The 27,541-nt window shown below is 42.2% G+C and overlaps 1 protein-coding gene across 2 annotated transcripts in view; it reads left to right on the top strand.

The window, feature by feature from the left end:
• The window catches only part of PACRG (parkin coregulated), a 234,919-nt gene that overhangs the window by 17,870 nt on the left and 189,508 nt on the right, over nt 1–27,541 (top strand). For both annotated transcript variants that reach the window (XM_083496651.1, XM_083496650.1), the window contains exon 2: nt 26,447–26,581. In XM_083496651.1, the coding sequence (XP_083352777.1) occupies nt 26,447–26,581 (135 nt within the window). The remainder of the gene's footprint in view (nt 1–26,446; nt 26,582–27,541) is intronic.

A 27,541-nucleotide genomic window follows, 5' to 3' on the forward strand; every position in this document is an offset into this window, starting at 1 on the left:
AACCTCCTGATGAGGTTATTGCCTGCCTGGGTAAAGTTGAGGCCTCTGTTATGGCCGAACCATCCCCAGTAGTGCTCCTCTTCACCAGTCTGCATTTGCCAAGACCTCATCTTGACCCAAGCAGGCAATAAGTTCCTACAGGTCGTTCCCCTCACTGGCTGAAGCTGGTGTAGTGGCAAATAGGCTCCATCCTAAATCCTCTGCACCCCACCAGTAACAAGGTGTATGTGTAGGCATGTGCACTGCTAGGCTATGTTCACACTCCTGTTCATGTTTCCAGTTCTGGGTTTTTAATCCTTGTTCACATGACGTTGTTCACAATGCATATGTATCCTGTACTTTGTTATAAGATGCTACTATTTAATGCATTGTTTCTCAAACCAGTTTCACACCTATCGGCATCCTTACGCCATTAGTAGTTCACCTGTGGCCAAGGTTTGACCACCTTTGCAGAGGGTAAAGACATGTTCACCTCATCAACTTGCCCTGGTGGGTACACAAACATCAACTAATTGAAGCTGTGCTGATGTGAACAGCTGAGGGTGGGGGAAGATCTGTGAATGCACTACACTCGAAGGTAATGTGAACACACTCATAATCTTGCAGTTTGCTTGCTCACTTGAGTAATATACCAAGTCTGTTCTGCATCCCTCCCATTTTGCAATCTAAAGGGGAAAATAACATCTGAAGGCTGATTTTCATCAGTACTTTGGATTACTAATCATTTTTATTATTATTAAAAAAACTTTTCAGAGGTTTATGCATTATGTCCTCTGACTAGGTTCATACTTCTTCATGAGAACTGAAGATCATTAATATACGTTTGTTGCTTCTTTCAGTTTTAATGTTTAGAATGAATCGATAGGCAAAGCATCTGAAATAAACAAAGCAATATATTAAACAAGCAAGTCTAATTAGCAGTTTTAACATGCACTTTAAATGCATGTACTCTGCAATAACCATTTCTTCCATGATGTAATTTAAGCAATCATGAAATTATATCCTTATTCCTTAGCACAAAAATGTTGATTATAGTCTGTATTTGATGGGGACTTATCAATTTCAAAATAAATATTCTTTCTCATACTTGTTTCATGTATAGCTGCCCCTGCCAACCTTGCATGAAAGAAATTAAATAATGATTTTCAAATATTAATGAAAAAATAACTTTAATAACCTGCTAGCCAATATTTTCTACTTTATTTACATAATATATTATATGACTGTTAGATGTTTTGGTTCACTATATTTTCACCTAGTACAAATGATTATGAAATCATATACTCTATTATATGTATTATATATGAAAGATTGCCATCAGTAAACTTCTTGGAAACATATGATATCACCTATAAACAACTATTTCTTACTTAAATGCAATAATGCATGATGATATGTCATGATGCAAAGTTTCTTTAGAAGCTAGGAAGATAAAGTGTGACAGATTTTAGTTCATCTTTTTTGTTTCATACAGGGCAGTCTTAACCACTGCCCTGCCCAGATTTACTCATCTTTATGATTTTTCTGACTGAAGTCAATGGAAATTAAACATGGTTAATTAGATCATTCTGATTTGTACCTCTCTAAATATTTATTTTCAGCTGTAGTCGCAAAAAGTGGTTTCTGTTGCTGCAACCTAATTTTTATTTATTATGTTTATAGTCCACATTTCTTTCGAGGAACTCAAAGTAGTGTACATCATGGATCTCTCCACTCTCCATTTTATCCTCACAACAACCCTGTGAGGTTAGCTAGGCTAAGAAACAATGAATGGCCCAAGATGAGCTTCATGACTGAGTGTGGGATTTCAAGGTTGGTCTCCTAGATCCTATTCTGACACCTTAACCACTATACTATACCAGCTACCAACCTAGCAGTTCAAAAGCATACCAGCGTGAGTAGATAAATAAGTACTGCTGAAGTGGGAAGGTAAACAGCGTTTCCATGCGCTCTGGCACTTATCACGGTGTTCCATTGCATCAGAAGCGGTTTAGTCATGCTGGCCACATACCTGGAAAGCTGTCTGCGGACAAATGCCGGCTCCCTCGGCCTGAAGAGAAAGGAGCGCCGTACCCCATAGTCAAGTTTGACAGGACTTAACCGTCCAGGGGTCCTTTACCTTTAGCTTTCTATACCACATTGACATATTTGTCAAACAGAGGTAATGCTATTAAAAATCAACTTGTAGTATGGATTTTGGTGTTGCTAAATCATACCTGGGGCTGGCTGAGGGTTTCCTTCAGTGTGAGTTCATGAAGAAGCTGAGGCTATTAATTGGATCCCATAGTAGACCAAGCAGACATGTATACCAGCGAATGCAATATAGCCCACCCTGTGACCAGAAAAAGTAGTTAAAACAGTAGCAGAAATTCAACAGCAGTAATAGAGATGAGTCAAGGGATTGTAAAGGCTGGAACTAGATCTGTGTTGGATGAGCATTGCTTTCCTTCATCAGCTTCAATGAAGAGTTGTTTGAGGCTGGTGGAATGAAGAGAGGTGAATAGGCTTTCTAGTATATAAGCTGCAAGACTTTGAGAAGCTTACAGTACAAGAGCTGGTAATAAAGAAGTGATAAACAGCAATGTGAAACACATTTACTTCTGTGGTATTCAGAATATAGTTAATACAATTTTTGTCAACCAGGTTAAACCCTGTTTCCCATATAACACTTGACACCCTTTGGGGTTGTGCGATGGCTAACTTCAGCCAGGAGGCTTTAGTTTTCGAATTGTTTTCTATCCACTGTATGATAAAGTAGCCACTGACAGAAATTCTGCAGTTGTTTCTTAAGCTATATCCTAATTAGTCACTATGCCAACATTTTTAGAACTTGTTTTATGACCAACTTGAAATAATAATTTCTACTAATAAAAGTCACACAATTTCTATCTAGAGTAATCACAGTCTTAAAATGGTGCCATCCTTGTTTATGTTAGAGCAGAATGCATATTTCATAGTAAATCTGCATTGTTCCTGTTTTTACACTGCATTTCAGAGCTTTGATTTGTAGAGTTGTTCTTATTTACTAGCAATTAAATAGGGTACTTTCCCTCACTTTTATGCACTTGTGGTGTTTAATTTCTTGTGAATGTTTATTTAGTACTTTATTCGAACAAGAATGAGAAGGATAAATTGTGGCACTTTTAAGGTGGGGCTGCCTTGTCATGAGGGGGGAAATGTGACTTCTATGCTCCATGCTACTTTGATCAAATAGACTACCACTATAATAACATAAAAGTGTAGCTGGGGCCATAGCCTTGAAGGCAGACTTCAAATAACCAACTAGAAACTGAGTTCTTCTAATGTTACTTATTTCTTCAGTCTCATTTATTCTGCTTAGAATGAGGAGCTACTCTTTGTCATATCGTGTGCTGTCACTTGAGCATTAAGTTGCTTGGCACATCCGCATTTTCATTCATGGGCACAGCTGTGCCCTGCCTCATGACCCTCCTCTCTGTGCGGCTACTGCAGTAAAACCTTCAACCAACACTTTTTTGGCGGGAGGGAAGGCAAGAGCACAAAGGTAAAAGGCCCAGTGGCATTTTAAGAAAAACAAAGCGAACATTTGGGTTCAGGTCTGTCTATCTTATTGTAGCTACCTATAAACAAGCATCTTACCCCCTCACATGTAACATGGCAGCACTGACTGAAAGGTGTTAAAGGAGGGACCAAGGACACTTAGCCGCCAGCAGTTTAACTTCAAAGGCCTTGAGCAAGGTAGGCCTTGATTGGCATGTGACACTTAGCCAGCCAGTAGAATGAGTGACACGTAGCCAGGAAAGTGAGGACAGCCTCCCTTCTGTGATTGAGAATGGGAGAGATGGGTAAATGTGAGGTGACAAGAGGTGTGACCTGGGGAAGGAGAGATGTTGGCTATGCCTGTAAAGAGGAAAATCCATCTAGGAGCTCATGAAGGTCAGGACTGGGCATACAAGCACAGGGCCAGGTAAAGAGGCACAAGGCAGGAGGAAGGAGGAAGATAGTGGTTTCATTGATAGGGGATGAACCAAATCAAATGGGTAGAGCTTATTTCAGCCTAAGAAACAAAATACCCTGCAAATTTGTGGTGGATCTTAATAGATAAATGGGAGGTGAGTCTATCTCTGTGTATCTTATATATAAGCATTAATGTGGCAAATGCAAAACATAACTTGGGCTAGTAACTCTTTTCAGTACCTGTCCCCTTCCCTCTGTTCACATGGTACATGTAGATTTTTTCTGAGGAAAAGACTTTCCAGGCCTCTGTATTTCTGCTCCCATTGCAGTGTGTGCCATGGAATAAGGTAGGTGGCAGAATTGTCTTTATGCAGTACCATAAATATACATCCCTTAAGATGGTAAGGTAAACTTTAATTAGGAATTTTTGCATTCGTTTTTGGTACTATTAAAAGCTATCCTTTTACGCATTATGGCTTAATAAAGATAGCAAGGCAGAGTGACACTGAAAATAAAACATACACACAGCAGTGCCTTGCATTTCTGCCATAAAAATATTGCATACTATGAAGAAAAATAAATATGTAATCTGTCCTTAGCTTTTGCATGATAGCAGCAAGAGAATGATTGATATTAGGTTAGTCATTTATTGGTGGCTCATCTGTGTTTTATTTCTGATCCTGTCAGACTGAAAAGAACTACCGGTTTTATTAAACCTGGTGATGTACTCTATACTTGTACTTTTATTACCAGTTTGGAAGCTACAAAATATTGGCACTCTTTAATAACAAGCACTTGATGTTTCCTTATGTCAGCAAATTTCTTAGATTAATACCTTCTGTTTGATTGATAGAAGCCTACTGTGCGTTTTATAAGGTTCTGAGGTACTAATTTCACAAGGCTGTTATAGTAAAACTTATGTGATTCCAAGTGTGTATGCGCACGCACACACACACACACACACACACACACACACTTTACTTGAATCACGACTTACTTCTGTGCTGCACTGATTAACTACAATATCTTCTTTTCTTCAAGACCCCTGGGAAGTTACCATTAGTTCTTTTCAGTCAGACGGCTGTACAATCAAATATTGTGCCATGCTAGTCCAATTCTTATTACTATGAATTGGATAGCTACCTACGATTTAAGATTATGAGTTTAATTTTTTAAAAAAATATGTCACCAGTTTTACTGGATAGCAGAGCAGAAAAACAAAACTGAAAAAACAACATGCCTCCTTTTAACTTTAAGTTAAAGTTAAGTGTTATGCAAACTTGCTTGGAGAGCCATAATGTATTACTTTGTCAAAATCATAGGTACCTCTAAATATTGTTCAGACTGCAAAAGCAAGTTACAGCACAAAAGGATGCCAACAGATTTATATAAGCAACAGAAGGGTTAGAAAGATACTGTGACAGTGCAAAGTAATTGCAACTTTAGTGATGTAGTCCTCCTTATGACCCTTAAATTGGTGCTTCCGTAGCATAGTTGTAAATGGACACAATGTGCCCCCTTATTATTATGTTACTTGTTAATCACATCATAATGATTCTCTGAGCAATATGCAATAAAGGTTTATTGATTGCGCCACTTTGGATGCATTTTGTGGAAAGTGGTAGGTATAGAAATCCTTTAAAAAATGAAATGAATATCTATAGCTTTATTTTGGGCACAATATCCATAGCCTGGATAAGTATGCAATTTGGGCCATAGACATTTCCCGTACACCTCCTTATTACCCTGTATATTCAAATACATATTTAACAGTGTTTCTAAAAATCAATAGATTCCTTATAATAATAAGCACAGTACATAACATTGTCTTAAAATTTACTGTTTCAATAATCAACAAAATTTCTTTCCAACAAATTATTGTTTAGATTGTTGTCACAAACAAAATTTGTCAGCATTGCAGTGGATCACATTCTTTAACTACTATTGAGTTGTAGAAGCAGTAGCTTCACCTGTAACCACCGTTTGCAATTACACGCACATATAGACAGGCGAGAGGGCATGAGCAAGAGAGCACCAGGTGTTTTGACACTAATATTAGTAGTAACTCAAAGTCAAATGTAGATTTCTAACTAGCTGTCTTTTTTGACCACTTTAATTCATCACTGGATTGATAGAGATATAGGGCAATTTCCAGTTCTGTCCCCTCCATTGACAGAAGACCAGCATTGGTTGCCACCCAATGTAACAGAAATAAATATATTTGATATGACAGAAAGGTATGCTATACATTTCTGCATATTTCATTACTACATTCAAGTTGTAGTTTAATATGATTATTCCCCAATTTATATTTTACAGGTTTGTCTGTTAATATTTTTTCAGTTGTATGCTGTACATTATATGCTGACATTTCACAGGCAATAGAGGAGTAAGTTAAAAGAAAGAAATGTGAATATACTTCTAAAAACCCTTTATTATGTAGGAGCTAGTGCTCTCTAAAGAATTTTACCGTGTGCCAGTGTCATATATTCTGAACATTGGGTGCTTAAAAAGGGCATTGAGCTCTCACATTAAAATATTCATTGAGTGAAAGAGAAAGTGAGCTGTAATAATCTTCTGATGGGGGGAAATCTCAAAGCTGTGTTTGACAATAGAAGACTGGTGAAAGTGATCACCATTGCAAGGGATAGAAAGAAAAAGCCATCTCACTATGAGCCCAGGAACAGACTCTGCCTCTGCTACCCAGTTGAAGTCTATAGAGAAAAAGAATACAGAATACATTTAAATGCTGTGCTTTATTCCTTTCCAACTTTTCTCATTTGGCCAACACACATGTCTGTGGCCTTAATTGCTAGATGTGACAGTGCATTAGCCTGGCTGTCTCAGCTGCTCAGGTCTTTTATCAAACGCACTAAGACAGATGCTAAATAGTAAGTACTAAATTGAGATCTTTGATTCTCTCGAGATAGAGCTGATAAAAAGAAGCCCACTGGTGCTAATAAAAAATGTGACCCTTTTTACATTTAAGAGGAAGAAGTGGATAGTGTTTTAAGAAGCGATATACTAGGAGATATATTCATTTTTCCATCTTTTCCATCTTTGTAGCATGGAGTTGAAATACTTACCAGTGGCGTAGCGTGGGGGGTGCAGGGGGGGCCGGGCGCAACATCTGGGGGGGGCGTTCGTACTCGCAGCTCTCTGCCCCTACCTGGCTCATTCACTCTAGGGGGCGCAAATTACTTGCCTTGCCCCAGGTGCTGACAACCCACGCTACGCCACTGATACTTACATTATAGTTGAAGTAGTAACACATTTCCAAGGATTAATTTGACCCAGAGTGTTCAGGACACAGACCTTTTCAGGACACAGAACTTTTATCAGTGTCAGAGCTAAGACTGGAATATACTTTTAATACATAAGAATGACCCCCAAGTATGTGCCATGGTCAATGACCTCCAATGTAAAATGAAGGGAAAGTTTCTGAGTCAGAAACTGTCACATGCAGGTAGGCCTGTGCCCTAGTGCTTTAATATTACATACCAATCACTCAGAATAGCCATAGAAGAAGACCTCTTAAATGTGTTTGAGGTTGCATTGCTTTGGTCAAGAAATAATTCTTAATATGGACCATATTTTAGCAAGGGCTAACGGGCCAGCAGCATGGGCCCTGTCTGTAGGCTCACTCTGAGGAAAGCCAGGACACTGGCAAAGGGTTCGTTAATCTTCTCTGCATTCTGAAGAGCAGCAGAAACCTCAATACTGAGCATTGCCCTTAGACACCAACTCAGGAAAAGGGCTCTTGGAAAGTGGCTGCAGATGGAGGAAGGATGTTATTGGGTTTGGGAGTTATGCTAGAGTCCAGAAGGAACACCCCCACCCTAGTTGTTTATTCTTACTTTAATATTGGTCAAAATAAAAAAATCCTTCCAGTAGCACCTTAAAGACCAACTAAGTTAGTTCTTGGTATGAGCTTTCGTGTGCATGCACACTTCTTCAGAAGAAGTGTGCATGCACACGAAAGCTCATACCAAGAACTAACTTAGGTAGTCTTTAAGGTGCTACTGGAAGGAATTTTTTATTTTGACTATGGCAGACCAACACGGCTACCTATCTGTAACTTTAATATTGGTAACATTGTATGGTCATTCTGTTTATTCAGGACATAAATGCAAACAAAGACACTTGACATTAGTCCTCCCACCTATTATAGATTGTTCCAAGCAAACAAGCAGTAAAAATGGGCACCATGCAAACATGGGACAAAATACTGCCCTTTATGACAACAAGCAAGGTGGCTTGAGGATCAGGGCTTGCAGTAGTGTAGATGCAAAGGTTTTGATCTCAGACACAAAACAACTCCACTCCTGCTGCTTTATTTGAAGATATGTGCTAATGTGGCCAGAGGTATTATGCACACTATCACTTTCCAAGACCTTCCACCCCTGTCTCCTAGGGATAATGGGAAATTGGGATTGTAATGCTAAAGAACCTACGTTTCTCTGAGAATTCTAGGGATGCCCACCAAAGTTTTTTCATTTATTTTGAATGTTGCCCATATTTTGCGCTTTTTGTCGCTTCTCCAAAATCATTTGTCCTAGAAACTCTTGATTTGTTATTCTCAGTGGGCTTTCTAGTGAAGTGGTATCCTTAATCTTTAATGAAGTGAGTGATATATGAACAATATGATAATCTAACAAATCCTATATAGTAAAGTAGTTCCCTTCCATAATCCTAGTCCAAAAGAAAATACTGTTACTGAACACTGATCAATATGAACACTGATCAGTAATGTTGCAGTAGCCCTTTAATTTGCTATGTGCTTCACAAATTCCCACGCTGATCCAAAGCCAGTTATACTTTTTATTTTTAGAAAGAGCATCTATATATGACTAATTGCATCAGTATGTTGTTGATAAACATTTGAATAGGTTGATATTCAACAGGTTGATACAATGCCACAAGATTAAATAATCAAACTGTAATTATTCTTCGGTATTTTCCTTTTACTATTGGAAATCTGAGACTGCAAGATAATAATTTATCCAGTGCTACCCAGTGAGTCCATTTTGCAGCAGATCCTTTCCAGGCTTTTAGATATTTAGTGTTTATTGTTTAACAGACAGAAGACTTATGGAGGGATTCATGTTTATCTATGTACTCCTAGGCTGCAATCCGATATAGACACTTTACCTTTATCCCATCTCAAGTCTCTTTGAACCTGCTAGGGTATACAAGACATAGGATTGTGCTACCAACCACTTCAAAGGAATGCTCCTCTTCTGCCTTACTAATTTGCAAACTGAATTTTCCCACCATTCTTTGGACTAGCTATCTTTTTCTTGTGTTCTGTGGCTGCTGCTTTGGCAATATTTGTGCTTAATAGTTAGTTAAGGATTTTATTTATAAATTGATTTCCTTTTGGCTTTATTCATGAACGGAAATCAGATGAAAACTGACAGTAATGGAATTTAAAAAGGTAAAATAAAGGTGCAGAAAACGACTGCTATAGGCTTATGAGCAGTACGCCACAAGATTGACAGAACATTCCTATTCCCAGCTGAGGAAGCAGCTGGGCAAGGCAATGCATCAGTTCAATTGCTGCAATTCAAGTCTTGCCACTTATGCTGACCAGGTTGGAAGGTGGGGGGTTAATTATTGCTGTATAAGTTCCAGGCTGGTGCTGCTGAGTGCCCTAAGTCAAGCCCCCTTTAGGGAGATAGACCAATGGAGTATCTTTAGATCCATGTCTGGCTTAGCTATACCACTGCCCTGCCCTGTAACTCTCTGTTTGGGAGCCCTATACTTGTCCTTACTGGTAGAGCACCACTGGTGGTAGCTTCTCAACCACCTACATTTTCAGCATGCCCCACGGAGTGACACAACCCCCCACTCCCCCTCTGCTGGCAGAGCCTAGCAGAGGGACAGCTTCACATTTCCCTAGCCGCCCTCCTCCAGCATCACAGATCAGGGTTTTAGGATTGTTCTTCAAGTTCTTTTTCAACAGTTTGAGTAGGCATGTTGATGGAAATACAGAAGAATATTCAGGAATATTCAGGAAGTAAAGAAGGGATAAAAAAACTTATTAGTCGAAGATAAATTATTCTGCTTCAAAATACCAACAATAGTTTATGTTGTTTTTGTTCTTTCCTTTCTTTGTAGCATGAGATGCACAGACACAAATATTAGAAGGATTGGAAGAATATTTGAGGATAAGCTTAGAATTCAAAATGAGACTTGGACTGAAAAATATTAAATGTAATTCAGTTGGGAAGAAGTTATATAAAGTAGAATTTATAAAGGAAACACAAAATGCTAGATGGGAATATGGTTTGCTAAGTAGATTATGTTTAGTGGACAGCAATCTGAACTATTTGGGTTTCAAATAACAACAACATAAATGTCCTTTTGCATTGCATGGACAAATGTACTGGAAATGTCATTAGCACATCATAAATAGTACAATTTTTCTCAGCATATGTTAGGTTTCTGCTAGAATAATGCATCCAGCATTTGCAAGCTACACCTAGGACACATAACTGAGTTCTTCAGATATTTATGGTTTACATTTTTTACATAATTGTTTTACAGTGCAGTCCTGTGCATTTTACTCAGAAGTCAATCCCACCATACTTCTTTTGACTTGCTCCAAGAGAAGTACATAGAATAAACTATTTTTTTATTCATTCATTTAATGAAAAATAATATTCTCATTTGCAATTTGCAAACAAATAATGGCCTCGCTCAAACATAATGTTAAGCCATGGGGTGAAGTTCAATATTCCACTCGTCTAATTATTCCATTTGTGGAAGCATTGCAGCTTGCCAAATGAAACTATCCCATCTCTCTTCCCCCTGCATAGTTTTCTGTAGGTTCTCCAGACCCAACCAAGAATCCAATTGAAAAAGGAGGAGAACAGGGGAAGTCAAGTTGTGTACACAGAAGTCCTTCTTCAGTGCTTCTGCTGATGGGGCTGGTTTGTTTGTCAAAAAGCTGCCAAGCAGCTTAATAATGGTTTGCTTACTGCTAGCTAACAGCATTCTGAAGCCATGCTTTGCTGTTGGCTTATGAGCCTTGGTTTGTTTTATCTATGGTTTGGGGTTGTGTCAAAACCCAACATCTTTCCTTAATAATGGCTTGCTTGGACATCACATCCCAGATGCTCACCAACTTGCAATAACAGGCAACAACAGTTGCAAAACTAAATGAACTTTGGAGAAACAATGGGGTTGTAACCCACATAAATCATAGGCAGAGTAGCCCCATTAAAATCAGTTGACATCACTGGCTTAAGTCCATTAATTTGAATGGATCTATTCTGAATAGAACTTAGCAAGGGTACCATCTCGCTCTCAGGATTGTGGGTGCCTGCTGCCGCAACATGGACGTGCGATGTCATCACATGCACGTACCTGCACGTAGTGCATGTGATGTCACATGCATTATATGCAGCTGTGTGTGTGTGACATCACACATCCGTGTTGCGGTGGCCAGCAGCAACTCCTCTTCCACTTCCTCTCTGCAGCCAGCAAGGAACCTGTCAGGGAACTGCCATCGGAAGGACAGGAGGTGCAAAGGCTCCCTGAGGTTGAAAGAGACGTAGCAGCTGAAGAGGGAACCAGTAGGGGGCGAGCAGGAACTTCCAGGGAAAGTGAGTCGGAGGGATGGCTCAGAGACGTTTCCAGCGAAAACAGTGGAGAGGTTTCAGGACCTCCTATAGGGACACCCACTCCTCGCCGGAAACTGTCACGCAGAGAGTCCAGAAGACGTGTTTCCGTGAAAGAGCTCTTATGTTGGAAACGTTTCCGAAAACAACCACTTTCGGATTCTACTAGCGATTGACGCAGCCATGCCGGAGGGGCTCCGTCACAGGCAGAGGTTTGAAAACCTGATCAAACTCTGAGGGACTTGCATTTTACGCACAAGCAGCTCATCATCCCATCACAGCAATCCGAAAGTCCCTGAAAGCCAGCTTGTGCAAGCAGCGGCATCATGAGCGACCCAGCCGGAACCGGAGGAGCAGGAGCAGCTGGAGGAGGTCCAAGCCTGGAAGAAAGGTACAGGGCGTTGGAGATCCAGCTTGCCATGCAAACGGCGAGGCTTGAGGAGAGGAGGGCTCAGGATGCAGAAAAGGGAAAGGAGAAAACCACCTCGATCGCCAGAAAGGTGCCAGGATTGGTGCAGAAATTCGGGGGGGATCCCAGAAACTATCATGCCTTTAGAACTGAGATGCAATACGCTCTCAACCTGCAGTATGATGACTTCCCCGACGAGGAATCGCGAGTGGCTTTTGTAATTGGCCATCTCGAAGGGGGGGCGAAGGATTGGGTTCGACCCCTGATGGCAGTGAATAATGAGATCCTAAAGGACACGAGGAAGTTTTTTCGTGCCATGGACCTGATGTTTTCCAGCGACATTGAGCAGGGAGTGGTGCGAAGGCAGTTAATGACTTGCAAACAGGGGAGCCGATCTGTCCGTGAGTACTGGACTGAGTTTACTATGTTGATTCACAAATTGGGGTGGGACCTATCGGCGGAACCCATCCAGATGCTTTTCGAAGAGGGGCTTTCTTCGGCCGTTAAAGATGAATTGTCCCGGGGGCCAAGGGCCGAGTCTATGGATCAGCTGACCAAATCAGCGCTGGCCATAGGAGCGCGCCAGGAAGCGAGGGCTTTGGAAAGGCGGGAAGGGAAAGGAGAACGTTGGAGGGAACTGCGCATTCCAGACATTCCAGAGCCACCTTTCCCGCCGGCAGAGCCGATGGAAGTTGGAACAGCGCGGGCGCGCGCAGTTTCAAATCCCAGTGAAGGGCGGAAGAAGGAGGGAAAGAGCGCCAAGAAATGTTATCTCTGCCAACAGCCAGGGCACTTTGCCAGAGTCTGCCCACAAAGAAAGGAATGGCAAGGGATGGCAGGAGCTGTTGGGGAGAGGGAGGAAGAAAGCAAGGAGCAAGTAAAAGCCAACGCCTGGCTGCCACCGTTGGGGCACAGCAGCCAGGCCAAAGAGCAGTGAAAGTGCCCACGCCAGAACCACCCAGACCTGCTTTAGTGATAGAAGTGTCACTAGAGCTGCAAAATGGACACCCACTACAGGTCAAGGCGCTTTTGGATTCAGGCAGCTCCTGTAATTTTATGAGTAAGGAGTTTGCAGCTGAGCACCAGATACAGACCATCCCTTTAAGTAACCCCTTGCAGGTGACCACGATTGACGGCAGAGAGCTGTTGGGAGGAGAAGTTAGCCAACAGACTGTCCCAATGATAATGAGGGTGGCAAGGCACACTGAACCAATAGCATTTAATGTGGCCACCTTGGGAGGAGCGCCCATCATTTTGGGGATGAGCTGGCTGGCGCTACATGACCCGCTAGTGGGCTGGCATCAGAGGGTGGTCTCATTTGGGTCAGCGTATTGCCTAGAACACTGCAAGCAGGGGAAGGTTCCGGGAGGAGCTGGCGTCACCCTAGCCGGGATGGAAGTAATGGATAAAGGGAAAGTGCCCCCACAATACGCAGATCTGAGCAACGTATTCAGCGAAAGGGAAGCAGACAAGCTGCCGCCGCATAGACCCTTTGACTGTCAAATCAACCTACTCCCTGGGGCTCAACTCCCAGTGGGCAAGCTGTACGCCATGTCTGGCAGGGAGATGCAGGAGTTGAGGGAGTTCATTGACAAGAACCTGAAGCGAGGTTTCATCAGAGAGTCACGAGCGGTGGGGGGCAGCCCAGTGTTTTTTGTGGACAAAAAAAACACCGATAAGCCGAGATTGGTTGTGGACTTTAGGGCCCTCAATGCCGTGTCGGAACCCCTGGCTTTTCCGATGCCCCGGATTGATGACCTTTTGACCCGGGTGAGGAAGGGGAAAATTTTTACAAAGCTGGACCTGCGGGGGGCGTACAATCTGATACGCATAAGGAAGGGGGATGAATGGAAGACCACCATGTTCACCCCTTTGGGGGCCTTTGAATACCTCGTTATGCCCTTCGGTCTACAAGCAGGCTCGGCGTGCTTTCAAGCTTTTATGAACCACGTCCTGGGACCTTTGCTCTACAGGAATTGTGTGGCCTTTTTAGACGACGTGTTGGTGTATTCGGAGGATGAGGAGCAGCACGTGAAGGACGTTCGAGAAGTGTTGGGCAAGCTGCAAGCCAACCAGCTGTGGGTGAAACTGGAGAAGTGCCAGTTTCATACCAAGGAGGTGGAATTCCTGGGGTACCGCTTGTCAGACAAGGGATTGGCCATGGACCCAGGCAAGGTCCAAGCGGTACTGGAATGGAAGACACCGAAGACCAAGAAGGATGTGCAAAGATTCCTGGGGTTTGGGAACTTTTATAGGAAGTTCATCAAGAACTTTGCACATTTGACGGCGCCCGTCACTGACTGCCTCAGCAGCAAGAAGAAATTTGTTTGGACGGCGGAGGCGGAGCGAGCATTTGAAGAACTAAAAAGGGCTTTCGCCTCGGAAGAACAACTTCTGCATGTGGACTTACGAAAACCCATGAGAGTGGAAACCGATGCGTCCGACCGGGCTATCGGAGCAGTACTTCTTCAACCCGGGAGGAGTACGTTGGAGTGGAGACCTTGTGCCTTCTTCTCGAGGAAGCTGAATAAATCCGAGAGGAACTACACGGTGTATGACAGGGAACTACTCGCCATCCACGAAGCGTTCCGGAGGTGGAGACATTTATTGATTGGGGCACAACACAAGGTGCAAGTGTGCACCGACCACAAGAATTTAGAGTATTGGAGAACAGCTCGAGTACTCAACCAACGACAAGTCAGATGGGCCCAGGAATTTTCCAAATTCCACTTTGAAATTTGTTATGTGCCAGGCCCAGAAAACGTCAGGGCGGATGCCCTCTCACGCAAACCAGAGTATTTGGAGGGGGAGGGGGCAATCGAAGAGAGACATGTCATCCCTGAGGACCGCTGGGTGTGTGGGGCGGTGATGGTGGGGCAATGTGAACTGGTACAGGAAACGGAAAATGATGAATATGCCCAGGATAAGCTCAGAGGTCTCAGGGGGGAGGGCGAGAGCCCCGGAGGTTTTGAGGAAAGAAATGGGGCATTGTATTACAAAGGGGCACTGTATATACCCGAAGGTGAATTGAGGGGAAGAATACTCAAGCAGTTGCACGATAGCCCCACGGCGGGACATTTTGGGCAACACAAGACCATGTGGTTGGTGACCCGGGAATTTTGGTGGCCCAAGGTGAGGGAAGATGTAAAGGAGTATGTAAGAGGGTGTGACCAATGTCAGCGAGCCAAAGGGGAAAGAAGGGCACCGGCAGGGTTATTAGAACCATTACCCACACCAGAACGGCCTTGGGAAGCGGTATCAATAGATTTTATGACGGATCTGCCGAAATCCAAGGGGAAAACAGCCATCATGGTAGTAGTAGACCTGTTAACTAAGATGTGCCACTTTGTGGCATGCTCACATGCAGTCACAGCGGAAGAAACAGCGAAGTTGTTTGTAGAACACATCTTTAGGTTGCACGGCGCCCCCTTGAGGGTGATCTCAGACCGCGGCAAACAATTTACTTCCAGGTTCTGGAGGAAGCTCATGAGCTTGCTGCATGTGGAAGTCAATTTTTCGACTGCCCGGCACCCAGAAACCAACGGGCAGGCGGAAAGAGCAAATGGCATACTCCAACAATATCTGAGGTGTTATGTCAATGACAGAGAGAACGATTGGGCCGAAAAGTTGGCGCTGGCAGAATTTGCCTACAATAATGCGGAGAATGTGTCCACAGGGATGAGCCCCTTTTTGGCTAATTACGGGTGTCACCCCAGGGCTTTTCCAGGGGATGGAGGGGAGAGATGGAGCGTCCCAGCGGCCGAGCATTTTGTAGAAGAGATGGAAGCGATCCATCAGCAGCTCCAGCTCAACTTAGAAAGGGCCAAGGCACAATATAAGAAGCAGGCAGACAAGAACAGGAGGGAAGGTGAAACCATAAGGGTGGGCGATCAGGTGTGGCTGTCAACCCAAGGGTTGCCGTTCAAAGGGGGCTGTAAGAAATTGAGGCCCAAAAGATTGGGACCCTTCGAGGTCATTCAGCAGGTCAACCCAGTGGCTTTCAAACTCCGGTTACCCAACCACATGAAATTGCACCCAGTGTTCCACAGGTCGTTACTGTCACCATACAGGGGGGGGGGCGTGCAGGGGAGCACGCCAGGGGACCAGCCTTGGAAGAAAGGGAACGCAGCAACCATGTAGCGGAAATTCTCGATTCCAGGTGGAAGGGAAATCAGGTAGAGTATTTGGTGGCGTGGGAAGGGGAACCGGAGTCGGAAAACACCTGGGTGACTGCAGGGGAGGTCAATGACGAGGTTTTAACAGAAACGTTCCACCGAAGATTCCCTAGGAAACCACAGCCGGTAGAAAGGTTTAGGAGGGAGTACTTTGGCACCACCGACGAGGAACAGGAAATGGAAGGATTCGCGGAGTCGGATTTGGAAGAGGGAATAGACTCCGATGACGAGGAGTATCGAGAGACGAGGGACAGTAGCAGGTGGAGGGAAGTGTTCGAAACTTCGGACGATGATGAAGGTTCTTTCAGGGGTTTTACTTCCTCCCAGCCCGGAGGGGAGGAGACGGGAGGGGGTGAAGGGGGCCCTGGAGGGGAGGTGGATGTCAGGGAACTGCCATCGGAAGGACAGGAGGTGCAAAGGCTCCCTGAGGTTGAAAGAGACGTAGCAGCTGAAGAGGGAACCAGTAGGGGGCGAGCAGGAACTTCCAGGGAAAGTGAGTCGGAGGGATGGCTCAGAGACGTTTCCAGCGAAAACAGTGGAGAGGTTTCAGGACCTCCTATAGGGACACCCACTCCTCGCCGGAAACTGTCACGCAGAGAGTCCAGAAGACGTGTTTCCGTGAAAGAGCTCTTATGTTGGAAACGTTTCCGAAAACAACCACTTTCGGATTCTACTAGCGATTGACGCAGCCATGCCGGAGGGGCTCCGTCACAGGCAGAGGTTTGAAAACCTGATCAAACTCTGAGGGACTTGCATTTTACGCACAAGCAGCTCATCATCCCATCACAGAACCCTTTTCTGTATCCGAGGTCCCCTTCTCCGGAAAAGGATGCCTCATTTGCTGGCTGCAGAGGGCAGAGCTGAACTGCTTCTCTCCTGGAGGCACTGCTGCTGCCGCCTGCCAGCTTTTCTCATTGACTTCATGGGTGTCCGGCTCCCACAATTATATTATTGTGGGTGCCCAAGCACCCACGGCACCCTGGATTTGGCTCCTATGGAACTTAGTTGGGCACAATCCATGGTTTGATTGACTGTCTGGGACTACTTGTGAGTATTCCTTATACAAACCATGACTTAGTTTGTAGAATGTCATAATACCACGTAAAAGAAATGTTGGTGCTACTAAATTTGTACAGTATTACAACAAAGTTTCAAATAAACAGATCCCCCCCCAATCCCTTTTTGTTTACAAATGCTTGGACACAAAATACATCTCCCCTGATCCAGCAGGAAAGACCTGGAAACATATATAGTCTTCATGCTCATCTTTACCGTATTGAACTGGCTGGCTTTGTCTTTTAAAGTCATCCATATATGTTAGTGTGCATCATTAGTTACACAGGACTGCAACTGGATCAGGGGCAATACTTTTTCTTAATACAGTGGTACCTCGGGTTACATACGCTTCAGATTACATACGCTTCAGGTTACAGACTCCGTTAACCCAGAAATAGTACCTTGGGTTAAGAACTTTGCTTCAGGATGAGAACAGAAATCGTGCTCCGGCGGTGCAGCAGCAGCAGCAGGAGGCCCCATTAGCTAAAGTGGTGCTTCAGGTTAAGAACAGTTTCAGGTTAAGAATGGACCTCCGGAACGAACTAAGTACTTAACCCGAGGACCCACTGTAAAGTAAGTGGGAACCCAAAGCTTAGGAAAGGAATATTGGATGTTTCAGATCTTTTTCTTTATGTTCTATATCAAACAATTCTTCAGCCCTGTACTCACATATCTGGGAGTAAATCAGACTTAAATCAATGAGACTGACTGCTGAGTAAACATGGTTAGTATTAGAGTTTAAGGGTTGTTATTGTTCAGGTTTAATTGAGTTTTAAGAAGTAATAAAAATGCTTTTGGGACCATCTGATTAATAAAAATCTGATATACAAGTATGTTTCACTGTTTATTTGATTTTTGTGTGACTTGCACATGAATCTTCTATACAGTTCTATTCAAAATGCAATTAATTAAAGAGATTGTTTGGTTCCCAAATGGATGTTTATCTGTTACACAATTAAAGAACACCAGATGGAGGGAAAAATAACTTTGCTGACAAATGTGACTCTATAGTAAAGCCAGCTTAATCAAGCCAGTTGATTCGCAAATGGAAACTTGCACAAATACAAATAGCCTGAACAGTTTGTTTTGTAAGTTACACTTGCCCTCAGGCAACTTTGTCATATTTAAGTGCTGAGCAGCTATGACAATCTAAGCTAATGCTTAGGGCTAAAGGAATTTAGTGAATCAATAGGCAGAGCTGGTTTAACTGATGAATGAAACTCTCTCACACCCCATATAGTAATATAATAATAATTTATTATTTATATCCCACCCTTCTGGCTGGATTTCCCTAGCCACTCTGGGCGGCTCCTAACAGAATATTAAAAATGTGATAAAACATCAAACGTTTCAAACTTTCCTAAACAGGGCTGCCTTCAGATGTCTTCTAAAAGTCAGATAGTTGTTATTTCCTTGACATTTGATGGGAGGGCATTCCACAGGGTGGGCGCCACCACCGAGAAGGCCCTCTGCCTGGTTCCCTGTAACCTCACTTCTCACAGGGAGGGAACCACCAGAAGGCCCAGGCATGTAGTGAGACAGAAGCAACCAGCATGAGAATCTTGTGGTGTGCTCTGATAAAACACATAGACACCAATGCATGCTCACAAATGTAGGTTGGTTCAACTCAACAAATACAGCTTTCTCACCCTTGTCAAACAACTGAGGAATGCCCCCAACAGTTGGAGAGAGCACGAATGCCCACATGCTCCAAGGTCACTGGCCCAAATAGATATACCTCTGATATTTGCACATAAGATTCAGGATGAAGCAGAGCTATGCCCCTGGGAGATAATGGGTGATGAGCCAAGTAAGAAGAGTGGAAGAGGTCTCCCTGTGACAATGCACCAGCCCTCTGGGCTAGGAACTACACAAGAGGAATCATCCCACATCTGCCTCGTCTGAACCTCAGAGGGATGGAACCCAGAAGACAGAGAGGAAAAGCACATATAAAAGGGTAACCCAAGCAGTGAACAGAAAGAGTATAAGCAAACAAGGGCTCCTCCCCTACGCTGCCCACATGTCAGCCACATGTTCCACCACATCTTCACCAACAGAATGGCTCTGCTGATGGCATGTTTTGCCCATATATGTATCATAGTAGCAGCATCTCTGACATTTTGCCAGCATAGCAGGGCTTCTACTGAATTCTATAGCTTTTCAGCCAGGGATTTTCAGTTTAGTATTGTACCCTTAGTTACTTGTCTTCCTTTATCATTTCTTTTAATATTGAAGTATTACCTTACAAATCATGTTTTAAAATTTGTTGTTGTTGTTGTTGTTGTTGTTGTTGTTGTTGTTGTTGTTGTTGTTGTTGTTGTTAAGATTTAAGGTAGCATTTCTCCTTTATACCATATGCAGTAAATAAAGGCAAAACACTAAACAGACACATGTAAAAATAAATAAATCATTTTTTTAGCGCTTGGATAACAAAGAAATATGCTAACTTCTATAAAAATGCAATGCCCTGTGAAACTTCCTTGAACACCTGTTAAATATTTGCTGTGAGACCCCTGAGTCGCCATTATAACTTTTTAGACAGGAGCATATTTTTATTTGCTGTTTCATACATCTGCCTGTAGGAATATCTGCAATACATGTGACTGGTGGGCCTATTTAAAGTCATTAACACGTGAGAAATATTCATCAAGTAAAGCTAGTGGTTGTGTAAATTATGCTTAATCGGTCTGAGACAGCTTGCTTCCTGGATTTTAATGTTTCATTTATAAATATGGAATTAAATAAATGGTTTAGAGTATGTAGTCACATAACATTGTATTTTTTTGAAAATGCTTTAGTACTAGTCTCTTTAAATGAAGGGACTAATGATATCCCAGGAAAAAAAGCATAAGGACTATACTAGCTAATGTGGGTGCAAAACTGAATTCTTATTTATTTAGTTTCTGTACTGCCCTTCATTTGAGGATCACACGGTGGTTTACCAAAAAAAAAGGACAAAAATAAATGTTATAAGCTTTTGTAAAATTATTGCCTTGAAGGGAGACATGCATACAAGGAACCTCATGTTTCACATGATTAAGTCCCATTGTGTTGTATTGCTTTCTCCAGTTCTCTCTCTCAAGGGCTAGTTCTGTCCCCTCAGTTTATGTCCTCATTTGGGCACACTGGCCCGTCTGCTTATTTGAGATATGACATTTGAAACCAACCCATTAGGGTTCATTGTATAGGAGATAAGAAGAAAATGAGCTAACGTTTGTTCTTTGCACTCATTTAGCTTCTAACCAGATGTGTGAGATTTTCAGTGATTCTAAGACTGTTAGCCACTAACTTCCAATTAATCTAATTTGCATTAACTGGAATAGTATTATAATTTCCATTTTGCAATTGCGATGATTCACAGAAGAATCAAGTCACGTCTCTCTTTCTTAGCTGTGACTTTCTGCAAAGTGAACAGCTTAACTGTAAACTGCTCTAGTTATGCTTCATTATATAGTTTTGTCAGCCACAATCTTGAAAACTGTTGGGTTTTTCCTCTTGCACAACTTTCCCCTCCCATGACATATTGCAAACTAGTTTTGAAAATCCTCTGTTTTAAAAGAAGAATACTATTCAGCTTTCTATTTAATAAATTCCAGACTTTGCCACCAATTTTGCACTTTCAATCATGACTAAGACTGCAATCCTATCCCCACTTACCTGCGAGTAAACCTGATTAAATACAATAGGACTAAACATGATTTGGATTTCACTATAATGCTGCCATCCTGTGCGCATTATTTTGGAGAAAATCCCACTGACCTCAGTGGAATTTACTACTGAGTAGGATAGGGTTGCATATAGGATAGGGTTGCATATTTCAATGAAATTACTAGATTTATTTATTTTTGCTCTCGCTACTTTTTATGGGGCATGACCCTGAAGTGTGTAGTTTGCAGAGCTATAACTTTAGTTATTCCGAATAGGATTCCTCGCAAGAAAAGGGAAAAGTTGACAGCTATGGGTATATTATGGTCAATATCGATAACATTATTAAGGGCAACTGATTAAAATTGATTGGAGAGCCAGTGTGCCTTGTTCGTCTTACATAATTAAGTTAGAATCCTGCTTCCCAAATGCTCACTATCTTGGCAGAACGTATGAAATGTGCCAAGAGATTTTAGAATGGAGGATGCAAATATTCTTCAGTGGTGGAACTTCATGAACCCAAAGGGTGCTCATCAATGGTTCCTCTTCATCCTGGAGAAGAGTGACTAGTGGGGTGCCACAGGGTTCTGTCTTGGGCCCAGTCTTATTCAACATCTTTATCAACGACTTGGATGATGGACTCAAGGGCATCCTGATCAAATTTGCAGATGACACCAAACTGGGAGGGGTGGCTAACACCCCAGAGGACAGGATCACACTTCAAAACGACCTTGACAGATTAGAGAACTGGGCCAAAACAAACAAGATGAACTTTAACAGGGAGAAATGTAAAGTATTGCACTTGGGCAAAAAAAATTAGAGGCACAAATATAAGATGGGTGACACCTGGCTTGAGAGCAGTACATGTGAAAAGGATCTTGGAGTCTTGGTTGACCACAAACTTGACATGAGCCAACAGTGTGATGCGGCAGCTAAAAAAGCCAATGCAATTCTGGGCTGCATCAATAGGAGTATAGCATCTAGATCAAGGGAAGTAATAGTGCCACTGTATTCTGCTCTGGTCAGACCTCACCTGGAGTACTGTGTCCAGTTCTGGGCACCACACTTCAAGAAGGACACTGACAAACTGGAACGTGTCCAGAGGAGGGCAACCAAAATGGTCAAAGGCCTGGAAACGATGCCTTATGAGGAATGACTAAGGGAGCTGGGCATGTTTAGCCTGGAGAAGAGGAGGTTAAGGGGTGATATGATAGCCATGTTCAAATATATAAAAGGATGTCATATAGAGGAGGGAGAAAGGTTGTTTTCTGCTGCTCCAGAGAAGCGGACACGGAGCAATGGATCCAAACTACAAGAAAGAAGATTCCACCTAAACATTAGGAAGAACTTCCTGACAGTAAGAGCTGTTCGACAGTGGAATTTGCTGCCAAGGAGTGTGGTGGAGTCTCCTACTTTGGAGGTCTTTAAGCAGAGGCTTGACAACCATATGTCAGGAGTGCTCTGATGGTGTTTCCTGCTTGGCAGGGGGTTGGACTCGATGGCCCTTGTGGTCTCTTCCAACTCTATGATTCTATGATTCTATGCCCCGAACACCTTATTGGCTAAACAAGCCTTTGTATCATTACAAAATAATACTACTTGGCGTAAAAACCTACTAGATATCCTATCCAGATACAATCTACCTGAGTTTAATACTCTCAAACTGTGGAGCCCTGATAAAGCTCGGGAATGGATCTTTGAAAAAGACGCCTTTTTGGACTCCACAAAGATAAAAAACTCTGGGTTTTCCTACTGGCTTCCCCGAGTAAAAGCAGTTAAAATCTGTGCCAACTACTTGGCGGAGATCACTGATCCCACCCTTCGGAGAGCTTTCACTATGGCACGGTTTCAAACATTGCCAACTGCATATCTGACCAGTAGATTCACAAAAACCGCAGTAGAACATCGCTTATGTCCTTGTCTTATGAAAACTAAAGAGGATCTTACACATTACCTCCTCTATTGCCCCATCTACTCGGGCTTTAGAGACGCATTGCTGCAAATTATACCCAACTCTATAACTAATCCTGAAGATAGAGTAAAATTCTTGTTAGTTGATGCAAACCCACATATTACCCATGTGGTAGCGGTTTTTGTGATGAAGGCCATGAAAGCTAGGGAAAGATTTATGGATGACAATGTAAAGACCCCTTCATCGTCTGTTTAACTCGTTGCTTGTTTTCCCTCTCTTTCTATTTTGTGGGATGAAGGTTTTGTTGGCATAGTATCTAATGAATTTTAATATTTTTTTATTATTTCTGTGTTGATGTTTGTGTACAGGCATGGTCCTCACAATAAACAGATTTGTTGTTGTTGTTGTTGTTGTTGTTGTTGTTGTTGTTGTTGTTGTTGTTGTTGTTGTAAACACCTTTTAAAGTCTTGGCCATCACTACATCTTGTAGTAGCAAATTCCAGAGCTATGTGCTTTCATCTGTCCTAAATCTTTCAACATTCAGCTTCATGTGATGGACCAAGGTTCTAGTTTTATTTATTCTTGCCCTGCGTTCCTTTACGTATTTGAATATTTAAAATGAACCCATACCATATTTTTCGCTCCATAAGACACACCTGACCATAAGATGCACCTAGTTTTTAGAGGAGGAAAACAGGAAAAGAATATTCTGAACAAAACAGTGCTGCTTTCGCTAAGTTTTCTTCAGTTTATCTCCAGAAATTGATACCCATTTTAACTTTTTTCACCTTTCCTCAAATTAACAAAAAAAGACCATAGTTGATCTAGTAGCCCAAGTAACTAAAGGCTATGAAAATCAATTGTATTTAAGTCCCCTTCTTGAATCACATACTTCTCCATGACAAATGTTCAGATGATATGTTTGATTCCAAAGGAGCAAATACAGAGCTTGAATAATAAAATGCTTGTCGGAGTACCTCTGGAGTACATTAACACTAATTGTCAACCTATAAAATGTGTTATAAATGAGCATTAAGCTTTACTTTCTAGAGTTTCTTTTCCAGAGACATTATAAGGAAATGTCACTTGTAATTAAGAAACAATTATTTTAATCTTCTGTTACAACAGTGAAGAATTGATGTGTGGTTTGCTTATTATAAATTGCTTTCAATATCTTGTTTTCAGATCTATTATTTTTAGGGGGGTTTATGCCTTTCACTAGATGAGTGGATCCATGTAATGTTGCAAGGTTACCATAATTTCTTGGAAATTTTAGATGCAAAATAAATTCTGATAATCAAGTTTTCCTAGTTCCTTTCCTTTATCTGATGAATGATTAATGTTAAAAAGTAGAACATGCTTCATAACAGGAAGCTTCAATATATATATTTTTAAGAATGTATAATTTTGCCCATTCCCCTTAGCACATATTTAGCACTTAATTTGTTTATGTCAAGTATAATATCATTTTGTTCATCATCATCATTATTATTAGTGGTAGTAGTAGCAAAATGGGACAATAGCAAAATTGGGGCAATGCAGTCGTCTGAAAGAAGTTTTTTAATGGAGCTGCCGCCCCCTGAAATCACGGAGGCATGAGGGAGCAACACCAAAGGGAGAAGGCAACACGTGGGGAGAGGGGGAGGAAGGGCTCCCAGCCAAACCACGGAGCCTGCTAGAGAAGGACACAAAGCCAGCTAGCAAAGGGGGAGGGAGGACAATGTCAGCTCTGGAGGGACAAAATTCCAGAGTAGGGAGGGGGGTAACGAAGGGGGAAGGGGGGAGTTGGAATAATAATAAACTGCTGGAAAAGCCCTCACAGGAATTCACAGCAATACGGCAGTTTTAAAATGCACCAGCAAATCAAACAGAAATAGTAAGCACTCATAGAACCCACACCAGCAGCTCTCAGATTTCCCCCTTTCCAAGCACTCTGAGATGCTGCCCACAAAGACACAGAGAGTGTCTGTTTTGAGGCCTGAAGAGCAGCACACACACACACAGAGTGACTGATTTAAAGTCGGAGAAGCACAGCACACATATACACAGAGTAAAGGCATCGGGATCAGAGATGAAATTAGGAACAATTAGGAGGTATTTGGAGAAAAGTAAAGAGGGAATTAAAGGTGGAATTAAAGTAAAGGTAAGGTAAAAGGAAAGGAGGAATTACAGGCTTCCCTTTCTCAGAAGTCCTCTTCCAAGTTAGCTCCATGTGGGGAGGAACACTGAAGAGAGAGTGTCCTCCTGACTCGCACAGGACGACGAAGAGAAATGAGGCCGGGGAGAGGCTGGCACTGCAGCATAAAGGCTGCTGGACACGCCCCCCCATGGCACCTGGTTGGGCGGCCACCGGGGGGGCGTGAGTGCCAGCCAGGTGAGCTGGAGGCAGGGGGCAACGCCCCCTGCTAGGAGCAGTGTTCGGGCTCCCGCCCACAACCACTCCCCTCTCTTTCAGGGAGGAGAGTCTTTAGTGGTAGTAGTAGTAGTAGTAGTAGTAGTACCAGTAGTAGTAAAAAAGTATGCAGACACTCCCTTGCACACCTGCTGGTTGACTGAGATTACCCAGAGAGACCCTACTGGTAGTACTGCATGATCCTTAAATATGTATTGTGCCATCTGGCATAGGGCTTTCAGTGTGATAGTACCTGCCATGTGGAAATGGAATACTCTCCCTTAGGAATAAGTCACACTCTGACAATTTTGTGTTTCATCTATGAAGTCTTTGAATTCTGATATTAGTCATATATATATATATATATATATATATATATATATATATATATATATATCTGATCACTGTGGAAAATCAGGAACTGTATTCTTATACTCTTATTATATATTTCATGTTTTAGCCATGTTTATAATGCTTTGACATTTCTAAATATTAAGCAGGACATAGATACTTTAAAGTAAATAAAAATGAATAACCTGTTATGGGGGGATCAAGTTACTCACAAGATTTTTGAAGCATGTGAATACAGTCTTGTGATTCAAGAAGCTGTACACCGGCTCCCTCGACCAGTAAAGCGAGATGAGCACCACAACCCCAGAGTCATCCGCAACTGGACCTAATGGTCAGGGGTCCCTTTACCTTTACCCTGGAATTATATATTGTACTCAGTACTTTAAAAAAAAATATGTTTAGGGTTACTCTCATTTACCTACTCATATTGAAATACTGCCCCTTAATGAGGCCAAACTTAGATTCACAAAATGTTTAGGGGTATGCGTACCCCTGTGTACCCCCAGAAAAAAAGCACTGTCTTTACTACCAACTCCCAATGTATAATTTACCTCCTCTCTTAGTACCAATTCCCAATGGGTATATCACCTCCAATGTGTGCTAAATTTTATGAACATTTATTCACAGATTTTGCATCTGATGGTTAACATTTTCATTTTAAGTCTGTTTTAAGACTGCTCATGAAGTGAAATGCCACTGCAAACAAAATCATATATATTCATTTGAAAACCACCTTGTGTTTCCTATACCCGCTAATTCTCCATCAAGAAAAGCCCTGGGACAAATATTCCATAGAAAACACTGACAGTGAATGTTTGACATTGGTGTCATGTGGCACTCTGATTTCTTAGCCAATTTGGTTAAATCTCTAATTTAATCACAAATGTATTTCTTGATACAGACAAATTTTGTGTGATGGGTTTTTAATTTAATTGGTTTTTTTAGGTGAAAGGTCCCCCAGCGGCAGGAGCATTTAAAGAAAGACCAAGAAAGCCTACAGCATTTCGCAAGTTTTATGAGCGAGGTGACTTCCCAATCGCCCTTGAGCACGATACAAGAGGAAACAAAATAGCCTGGAAGGTAAGTCAGGGCGCAGCTGTGACAGCCAGCTGCGCTTATTGAAGTGACATCTCTCATTGCCAAAAAAACGTTGGCTTATAAGTAAATAAAGTGGAGTAATTTCTTAGCAAATAGAAGATGGTGGGAGAGCAGTTAGAGAGTGGCCTCCTGAGTCAGCCATCTACCTTGGCTAACAATTAAATTATATGCTGCAAAAAAGGAAAATGACAGAGTTGCTTTGCCTTAGAGAATTGTCTCCTGCTCAATTCATCTCTATTTTTATGAGGACCTGGCAACCCAGCCTATTTCAGGCAGTCCATCAAATGATGGAAGTGGCTGGATACAGTGAGCAGCAGCCATTTATCTCCCCCCAAATTTCACCTTCCTGCAGGACAGTTCCAAATGGAAGCTTTAATTACCTAAATGGATAGGTCAAGATTGCCTGCTCCCTTGAAATGCAGAGCAGAATACAAACGAAGGCAGATTCTCATTCCACGGCTGCACTCCCAGTCTGCAGCATATGTCAGACAGCGTAATCGCTGTCATACGTGCCCCTGTTAGAGGCTGACCTCCACTGCTGAAACCATTATGGTTCCGACATCTCTGACAAAAGGTTAATTGGCTTCAAAATAAATGTATTGCCTAATGACTTCATTCTAATGCAGCAGTGTTTCTCTCTAAAAGGCTTGGTGATGTTATTTGTAAAACTTGCCAATCTTTTAAGTAACTAGAGCAGGCTTTTAAATTTAATTTGAAAAATGAATGCTGATCTTTAACCTGCTCTTTCTATTTAATTATTTTGGTTATCAAAGAATGACTTTCCTTTTAGGTATGTGTGTGTGTGTGTTGGGGTGACTGTGTGTGTTTCTGTATGCAATTTATTGGGCTGGGTTCAGATTTTTCTGGAAACAGACTAAAGGATAACCAAAAAATTGGGCATTCTTTGAATGAGGGAGAAAAGACCTATTATTTGGATGTTTA

Source organism: Podarcis liolepis (genome assembly GCF_965112155.1).
Source record: "Podarcis liolepis genome assembly, chromosome: 3".
NCBI lineage: Eukaryota > Metazoa > Chordata > Lepidosauria > Squamata > Lacertidae > Podarcis > Podarcis liolepis.